Genomic DNA, 10,000 nt, shown 5'->3' with positions numbered 1-10,000 from the left:
CTCAGCTGATATGGTTATTCTTAAGTATTAGCATCGCTTTATGTAGTTGCCCAGCTGAAGAAAATGTATGAAAACCAGCAACCATTTACTTGCTTCCTCTAGAAAAACCTATAACAAACCTGATTTGTTTATTTGAAGGCCTGCAATAAAATGACTTAGGGAAGTCAAACCCAGAATATTAAACTATGACATCAATACATTATATCTTGCACATATTTAAACAACAAAAAACCTTCAGAATAATAACTGCAAGTACAATGGGGTTTGTTCTCTTTCTCTACTTGTCAAAGTTTGTTAGGCAAGTTGCATATTACAAATACCATTTTAGAGAGCTACTACAGTGACAATAAAAAGCAGCCATCATTTTTCTCTTAAATCATATTTCAAAAGGCATCTGGTCAAAAACAGAACAAAAAAAAAATAGAAAAAATAGGAGGAAAAGCAAAAGTAGCACACAGTTATGCCTATAACGTAAAGGACATCCTCTGCATGTTTACTAGAGTTTATGTTTCACATCAACATATTTTATAGAAGGATTTATATGCCTAACTCAAGTTGTATTTAAATCCTATGGTGCAGACCCTACCATAAAATGCCTCTTGAGTCCTATTAACTGTACCCACGGTTTTACTTTGCCTGTCTGCTTATTTAAGATCTAATCAAAGTTTTGAAGAAAAGATTGTCACTTCTAAGCCTGTCCCCTCAGAACCTGTCTGTTATTAGTACTCAACTGGATATTTTCATCTTCAGTTGTTATCCTCTGTGGTCTTTGCAAATGCTATCTACTGGAATCTGTGACTGTATGGACAAATTGTCTACAAATACTTTGAGAAACATGTAAGTGGCACATTATTCTGTTGATATTTTTGTGTTTTAAAAGTGTTTCATTTAAATTTAGTTTTCTAACCATTTTCACCAATTAAATACACTCTCTCAATAAAGATTTTAAAATCCTGTTATAACCTGAACACCTGAATGAAGGTGATGGCATGCTTTTGAATGTAAATAATATTAATAATAAATAATATTTAATGTGTACACATATATATAATTTTATATGAAAATAATATATATACACAGTGTACACATAAAGATAATAGTGTGTGTATATAAATGTAAGTGCAAGCCCGATAAGAACATAATGAAGACACCAAAATTTATATTTCCTCAGACTGTAACATGGTAAGTGCTCAATTGTTAAAACAGAATACATTTGAGTTTGTAGCAAGGCACAGATTTAAGCCTTAACAACTTCTCATATTTCAATCTACAACTATTTAATTCTTCCACATTTTCTGTCACCATTTAAAATATTTAACTATAAATGTAGCTAGTGTACACTGCTTAATTCAGCACTAAGAATGATTCAATTTTAAGAGCTATTATGACCTGTTATTTCAGAGGCCCATACACATGCAATTTATCTATCAGGTTGAAACATGTTTCTATAAAACAGGATTTTTATAATATTTTATCTGACAGAAGACAACCTTCTTTCTGTTAATGCAATACCTGACATTGCAATGAAAACACTTCAGTATTTACAAACGAAGGGTTTGAACTCTAAAGGTGCTGAGTGGCCTCAGCAGGTGAGAGGAGCAGACACCAAAGACTTTGAGGAGTTCAGAGCAGGTACTGTCACTCTGCAGAATCAGACCCCAGCTGTTGACCAAACAAACCATCTGGGCTTTGGTTCATTAGTAAAATCTGCAGCCCCTGATGGGGAGGTAACTCTTTAGGTAGACAAAGTAGAAGGAATTACGTCTGTGCAGGTTTTAAAAGGAAAAGAAGTCTTGCAGTGACAAAAATTAATTGATTGCATCTCCTAATTAGATGGCGTCAGCAGTCAGACAACAGTTTAATTTTACAGTTTTAAACACAAAAGCAGTTCTCCATTAACTCAAACAAACAAACTTCAAAAAAAAAAAAATAAAAAAAATGTTTAAAGAGTGAGAATGGAAACCTACCTACAGAAAAGCCGCTTCTCTCTTTCCTCATATTTTCAAAATCACACATCCAAATTACACTCACACACATGCACACACAGACAGGCAGATGCTCTTTTTTATTTCAGTGGTTCAGAACTAACCAGCATTTTTTTATTTACACCTGCGACAGCAAAGCATCTTTATTGTGAGGAGTCACTCAGGTCCCTTCGCCCCAGCTCTGTCCGACTTTGGAACAAGCGGTGGCAAGCGAAGCCAAGTCTCAAGTAATGTGGCCCTCTGGTGGAAAGCTCCGCATCGCGTCCCGCGCCACCGCACCGCTCCGTAAACGGATACATTCTCAAAACATGCACCGCAAGGCTTCGGCACAACTTTCATAAATACGCCGTGGGATTTTAATCACCAGGCGAGCGTGTGCATCGGCAGCAGCGAGACGTTGCCACCAGAAAAAGGGGATCCTGGTGTTTCAGCGTTAACATGCACAAAAACAACAACAAATAACGCCCCACGCTCTTCACTCGCAGGACGCTTCCCATTCAGCAGGCACAGAGGGGCTGGGGAAGGGTGCCCGTCTGCAAACAGCCCTTCATTTGTTAAAAAACAAACAGGAAGCAAAACAAACTTACCTGCTGTTGTTGCAGATGCAGCAGTTCTACTGTGCTTACTTCAGTGCTCGTGTCACCACTTGATCTTCCATCTCTGCTGCCAGCATCTAATTGGCTGCTTAGAGTGCTCATTCCATTTTGATTCATTGAACTGTTGCTTATTGTCTCTGTCGCAGATTCCTGCATCATGACTTAATACCTAAAAGTGATTAAGAAGTATCAATTAACACACGCGTTACACCTTCACACTTCCATTATCAAGATGTCCCTCTCTGCCAATTACACAGACAGCATCTTGAGAAGAAGAAAAAAGCCTCGCGAAGCTGCTTACCAAGAAATGCGATGCAAACTCTGCTTTCATACAGATACTAATCACCGGAATTAGGGTTTCTATAAGCAATCTTTGTGTGCTTACATTTAACGGCCAAAATAACACACCATGCACGCAGCATGGTCAATAGCATTTATGAACGACTACATTTTAAAGTCTACCTATAAAACCAGTTTAAATGAAGGCACGATTTCACACACTGCTCTATATTTCCTATTATCTGGCTTTGACAACCATGGATGACTATACAGCCTTATTTAAAATATTCACTATCTTGATTCTGTCAGAATTTTACAGCATATCTTATGCAAGGCTGTTGTTTAATGATGCACAGCTAATCATACAAAATTAAAATTTTGTAAGGGTGTTACAAATCATATGGTATCAACCAATGATAAATAGTATAATGGGCTTCTCCTTTTTTGTGACTAAATAAAATTTTGCCTCGGAGGCATTTTAAGAAAAAGCTCCTGCTGCAAACACGTCAGATATTGCCTATTTTTTTAATCAAACGGCTGATATTCATTTATTTTTCTGACATTTAAAACATTTAATACTGTCCTTCCTGGGAAGTAATTAAGCTTATGCATGAGCAGCAATCAAACTGTTCACTTGAAGATGACTTAAAACTCAATTTTAACATAGGCAAATAAATGAAAGATATAAAATTAATTTTCCAGGCATGTATTAGATATGAAAGCTGGAAATAAAATCTATCAAGAATATCACTAATGATTGTGCTAAAAACAGCATAAATTATGCATATTACCTTCTCTACAGTAATAAATGTTTTATCATTTTCACTGCATAAATATACTGTACTTTCAGGATAGCAATGAGATGTCCTGCCAAGATCAGTTGAAATCTTTGCAGTAAATAAAGAACCAACATGCCCTTACAAACCAGAATTTCAAGGCACATTTTGTATCTGCAATATGGAAAGGTCAACGTCTCTTCTCAGAGCCACAGAAGTCCTGTCCTGCTCTCGTAGGGTCAGAATGGACCTCGCTTTCCCTCACCCTCGCTCCTGACAGACTGAAAGAGTCCCCACAACAACCTGGCCGAGCTCTGGCTTTAAAAGACACCTCTGAAGGGAGAGGGTTGTTTAAGCAAACTCGGGAAAAGAAACAAAGCTTGCTGCTTAGCCTAATTATTGAACTTAACTATTTTCTCCCTTGCAAAGTATGAGCAATAGCCTTTCTCTGAAAAAAAATAATACAAATAAAAAAAGCAGGAAAAGGATCATTACAACTTCAACTACGTGCATGGGGTATTAATCAAAACACTGTATGAATTAACACAAACAAGCGCCTACAAGATAAAGTGAAAGTATATATTCTATGAAGAAAGTTAAAATAGCAGAAGATGAGTTATTTAAAGATGGTCCGGTCAAAAATAAACAGGATGCAAAAAACCCAAACACGGACACAGTTACCATAAAGGAGGGCAGCTGTTATAGCCCAGTAAACAACAGCAGCACCAGATGTGTTTATGAACAAACAGCCCTTCCTAAACACTCTTCCGAACATCAGTGAAGAAAAATAATAGAAATGGAAAATGTGATACACGCAGTGATGAATTTTACAAGGCAAAAACAAAGCTAATACTCTTTTCTGAGATTAGGCAGCTAATAAGTATTCAAATTAGGCATAAATTTTACATGTACAATGTTTAAAATATTCAGAGAAAAGGGTCTGATTGCCCTTAGTAGTTATATGAAAATCCTAATGCGGGTATGCCACAACTGCAGGAGCAGGCAGCCCTTTCCGATTTTTACAATATTTACTTTCAATAAAAAGACATGTATATCAGAGTGGAAATCTATTTAAAACACTTCATCAACTGTATCGTTACAAGGATTTGGAAATTCAGGAAATTCAAACATTAATCCTCTTTTAGTCAAACAAAGATTTAACCAACAGACAGGTTCGTCTTTTACAAATTCGAACGTTAGACAATAACAGTGCTACATTTAGCCAAGCGCATTAAAAGGGCACGGGGGTGTAAATGTTAGATCATCAAAACATTAGAAGACACTCAGAAATGTAATAAATAAATACATCAGCCCCCTGCTTTTACATATCTCCAACTCTTTCATTACAATTAGCAGAGAAGGGTTAAACATCTTCCAATTCATATTAACCAAAGGGTTTTATGTCTTGTGGATTTTGTATCCTTGCAAAGCCCCAGAGTGTAGTTCGGGCTCTGCATTTTAAGTTAAAGTGTCTGTGAGCCAGCAGAATCGGCTTTAACATAACATGGCCAATAACGCTACTCTGGAAACTGAGAACAACAAATCCGACCCAACAGCTGTGTACAGGGAGAATGAAACTATAGAGTATCAATACTAGAAGGGGTAATTTATCTGGAAGTGAAGTGGGAGAAACACTGAAGTATTTATATGAAGAAGAAAGAGTGCCTAGAATTTTGTGTTAAAAATAAAATGCTCTTCATAGTTGTAAAAAGATATTTTTAAAAACAATACTGAAACTTTAGCCTGAGTAATGCTCTGTGTTGGCTGCCCACAGCCCCCTTTCTACTGCAGCAACTTAGAAAGGGCTGCTGGAAAATGCAAGGGAACACAACCTCTTTCTTTTCCCCTCTTTTCTCTTGCGCACACATGCACATACACAGATATGCACACGTATCTACATCCATGTGTGTGTCTGTACTATCAACTCTAAACCCTCACAAATTAAAGCACTGAAAACATCTAAACAAGGATAATTTACAATGTCTGAGTATCAGTAATTTCAGTTATTGGTGGCAGAACAATTAGAACCTGCACCATTGTACTAAGTAAACTAATGTACTTTTTTCTTGCTTTTACAATGGTAGTGCTGGTTGTTAGCATAAGAATCATAAATAAATACAAAGGCAATACAATGACTACCAGATACTAAGGCTGAAAGTTTCGTATTTCAAACAGGACAAGAAAAAATATACAGGTCCCTGTTTATACACATTTATACATATTCACACTTCCTGATCCCTCTCTTTTTCTCTTGCTGTCACACTCACTGTCAGTCATGAGCGTGCCCACACAGGCACGCACGCATGCACACACGCACCCACAGGCACAAACGTTCACCAGCCCCTACTTTTGCTGCGTTTCCCAAATTCTTGCTGCCAAAGATGAGAAATAAGCTCTGGTACCAGTTATTTCAAACAAAGGTATTGGGAAAATATTTGCTGCTGTCTGCAAGAGAGAATGAAATTGTAGATTATTTTAGCGCGTGGCTCTGTTGCAGTTTGAACGCCTAATTCTGCCAGGATAACCAAGCAATCACCTATACCAAAAATGAAATACTGGTGCGGTGAAGTTAGAAGCTACATTGTTACTTTTCTCCCCTGCAGTGAACTGTGCGTTTTCTGTGCGCACGTGTGCGCACGTGCACACGTGTGTGTGTTCTAAGCCGGCAAGTCACTGTACAGATACTTATTCTCTACACCACTTCCCTTTTGAAACATTAAACTGACACTGGAACTGACTGCACAAGATTGCATTTTCTCTTCCTAAACAACTTGAATTGAAAGGTTACTTAGTGTAACAATATTTACTTGCAGAATTGTGTTGTTACCAAGGGTATAATGGATGGTGGCTATGCAGGTTTACGCAAGAATGAGTGAAGCATGAGGCATTAGCCATGTGTTTGACATGTTTCAAATTGCTATAATCCAGCATTAAACACACCCAGCAATTCATGCCATTTCTTGCAGCCATAATCTTGAATAAAGCGTGCACAACCACTTATTATATAAATTAGTATATGACTCCCTGTTACAGTCACAACAGTGCTTTTGTGTTTATTTTGCATCAAGACGTGGTCCTTTTATTTGTACAAATAGCAGGATAGAGCGCCGTGCCTCAATTAGACCTCTTCGCTTTATGACAGGCTGTGCCGAACGCCTGGCTGGTGGGGTTTGTTTTGCCCTGACAGGTACAGGTCCCGCTGCCGCTCGGGTCCCCGCCGCCCGGCCGCCTGCTGGTGTTGCTGCCGGCCGGGCCGCCGCTCCGCTCCCCGGGCCGCCGTTCCCCGGGCCGCCGCTCCGCTCCCCGGGAGGCGGCAGCTCCGGTGCTGCGCACCCACGGCCGCCAGCGGGCGCCCCGGTCCCCGCTGTCCGGTCCCCGCCCCGGCCCCGCCCCGCCCCGGGCCCCGCTGCCCCTCCAGGGCGCTTCACCACGGGCCGGGCTCCAGCGGCTGGGGGGTCCCGTCCCGGCCCTTCACGAGCGACGCCGTCTGTGCGCCCTTAGTGTCTAACCCTCCATGCTGGAGACGGGGAGGTCGGCAGCCGCCATCACAAACCACCTCCAGAAACCAGAGCGGCTGCCTGCCCTGCCCTGGGGCGAGCCCCCCAAACCTAGGCGACACCCTCAGGCCCGTAGCCCTACACTGGCCTTAGGCTGCCCACGTTCGTTGATCCTCAGACAAGGCAAACCTGTAGCACACAGCACTCAATACCATTAACCTGACGTTTCCCAGCCTGCTCGTGCATTTACCAAGTTTCGGTTCCTAAGACCTAGCCTAAACTTCAGCCTTCTAAAACTGGCCCACGACGTTAAGAGCAGAGCTGAGGAGCTTGGCTTAAATAATGGTAACTTTTGTGCTTGGTTAGAATTAATTCATCATTGACACAAGGCACAATGCGTCTTGCAGTCTCGTGCTGGTATGTTAGAAGTCTTTAATACTTAAGATTGCCTAATAAATCAAAATGCCAAATATGAAGGACATCGCTGAATGTGTGAGAACAAAAAATTAGACAAGCTAAGAGAATATTTGTAAAGGTTGTTTTTTTTTCACTTCATCTAAAACATTTAGCTTTCAAAGCTTGAGTTAAGCAAAGACATAAATTACTTCACAGCATTTAAAAAAAAAAAATTTAAGTAAATGAATATGATTAAAACACTAATTAAGTCAACCGCTATTGAAATACCGTAACACGAAGTATCTATATTAGTAGGTTTAATATACTACTATCTACTCAAATAAGTTTCCTCTGTTAAAATGTAACACATGCTCAAACACCTTGTGCTGGAAGGCCTTTCAAGAAAACAGAGCTTCCAGTTAGAGTGTTACAGGACATATCTTAGCACAATCGGAAATAACATGTATCACATCTGCATCAGTGAGTGAAGTCGGCATCTTTGATGAGAAAAAATAAATAGAATTTTCATGGTAAAAAAACCCACAAACACCTCTTCAGAGCCAACTAATCATTTTACTCTTTAGAATACCATCATGAGCGAAGATGGTAGTTGTGAGTAAAGCAACAGTTCAAAAATGCCTCAAAATGGCAGCGATGGGACAACCGTGTCTGGATCGCAGCACAGAAAGCACTGCTATTGTGAAGAATTCAAGCTGTAGCACAAAACTTTTAAGTTGGGTGAGTGTCTGAAGGCCATTTCTGAACACAGATTTACAATAAGATTGACAACTGGATTTTTGCAAGTTACCACAGATGAGATTTATTTACTAGAGACAAGAGCCAGCAGCTCATCATCCCCCCATGCTCTCCCTCTTCCCCCCACACAGCATGCCAGGTAAAGAAAACACGCGTCCTTCCTGCAGGCTGCAGTGGGAACAGGTGCACTCGGCTGGCATGAGGCAGCTTGAACAAATCAGATGAATTGATTTGCACTGAAGTTAACTGCAACTGAAAAAACAAGCATTGCCTAAAATATTTATCCCTGTACTGTAAGCTGCAATTTTTCCCACTGTCTGTGTACTCCGGTTTATTTATATATCAGATGTTTAAATGAACATCCTTTTACACAACTGACACAGTCAGATAAAGGTATTGAAGGTAGTGTATCATATTCAGTCTTAAACTAAAAGCTAGTCTTCATTTTAAAGGCTGCATCTTTTCCTTTCACGCCATCTCAATTCCTCAGGACTAATAAAAATAGTAGGTCAGTTCTGGGCACAGTAATTTATCTGCTTTCTAAAATTCAGAAACATGTTGGCACACTCATCCAATTATTAAACAAGAGTTCACTTTCCCAAACAGCAAGTAAGGTCTAATTAATTTCCACCTGCTATTTATTTTCACTTGGTGGAAAAAAAAAAAAAAAAGAGTCCCTTCGAAGGCCAGTGTTATCTACATGAACAGTCTGTACAATACAGTAAGATGCATACCTTACACACAGGATAGTGGCAAAAGCTTGCTAGAGTGCATTGCCTACAGCCCACACAGACATGAGCAGCCAGTTTCAGGATAGGATTCTTATTTGAGCAATGACAGCTTGGGAAACCCCACCTTGGAAAGCAAACTCCTCTCACCCCCTCTCTCTGTATCTGTCTCCCTCTTTTTCCCAGTCTTTCGGAAAAAAAAAAAATAATAAAAAAAAAAAGCAGCAGCTCTCCAAGCTCTTGAGAGTAGGGAGAGACTTTATTACAGTCAATGGAGAATTTAATAGTGAGAAAGCATTAGGGCAGTAGGAAATAATTAGAACTGTGAGAGCTAGGGAAGACCTGCCTAGGAGGCAAATTCCCTTTTGAAAAAAAAAAAAAAAAAAAAAAAAGCAGCTTCTTATAGAGTCTGTAGGGCTCACAAACTGCAAATCCAGGGCCAACTTTTTTTTTTTTTTTTTTTTTTTGAGGACCATACAACAACTGATATTTCTCCGCCCCTAATCTTTGACTATCGTGACAGTACCTTCAGCTCGCCAGACAGCCTTTATTTAACCCTCTCGCTTACTTTCTTGCCCAGGCTCCTGCTCAAAGCTTCCGTTCTGTATCCCTTGAGGGTTTTTTTAATGCCTGTCCATAAAGTACTTTTTCCACAGATCCTCTTTCTAGAGATTTCAGCATTTTCTACTTCAAGGGTTATCTTCTTTTTTTGGTGCAAAATATGCCTTTAATTCTTCTCTTCACCAGATCCACCCTTGCCTTCCCACTGGATGGCCCATAGAGAGGTAGTACGCCAAAAGAAATTTATTTTGTGGATCCAACTTAGTGAAAGCTTGAATAAGCCTCAAAGAAGAAGAAAATCTGTATTTTTAAGATGAGCCCTCAAAAGCTCACACGCTCACATTCAAAGTCCCAGTCAGGATCTGACTGCATCTGTAGCCTTCATCAACTACACAAATTTTCTTCTACATGCGTAGTAATGTCTGA

At 39.7% G+C, this 10,000-nt stretch overlaps 1 protein-coding gene across 15 annotated transcripts in view; it reads right to left on the bottom strand.

Annotated features, from left to right (window-relative positions):
- The window catches only part of FOXP2 (forkhead box P2), a 420,375-nt gene that overhangs the window by 189,709 nt on the left and 220,666 nt on the right, over window positions 1-10,000 (bottom strand). For all 15 annotated transcript variants that reach the window (XM_071803310.1, XM_065841198.2, XM_071803309.1 and 12 more), the window contains one exon: window positions 2,573-2,750. In XM_071803310.1, coding sequence (XP_071659411.1) covers window positions 2,573-2,740 — 168 coding nt within the window. In that variant the 5' untranslated portion in view covers window positions 2,741-2,750. The remainder of the gene's footprint in view (window positions 1-2,572; window positions 2,751-10,000) is intronic.

The sequence above is a fragment of the Patagioenas fasciata genome, chromosome 1, assembly GCF_037038585.1.
Source record: "Patagioenas fasciata isolate bPatFas1 chromosome 1, bPatFas1.hap1, whole genome shotgun sequence".
Lineage (NCBI taxonomy): Eukaryota > Metazoa > Chordata > Aves > Columbiformes > Columbidae > Patagioenas > Patagioenas fasciata.
Note: the sequence above shows the minus strand (reverse complement) of the source record. Positions and strands in the feature narration are given on the sequence as shown.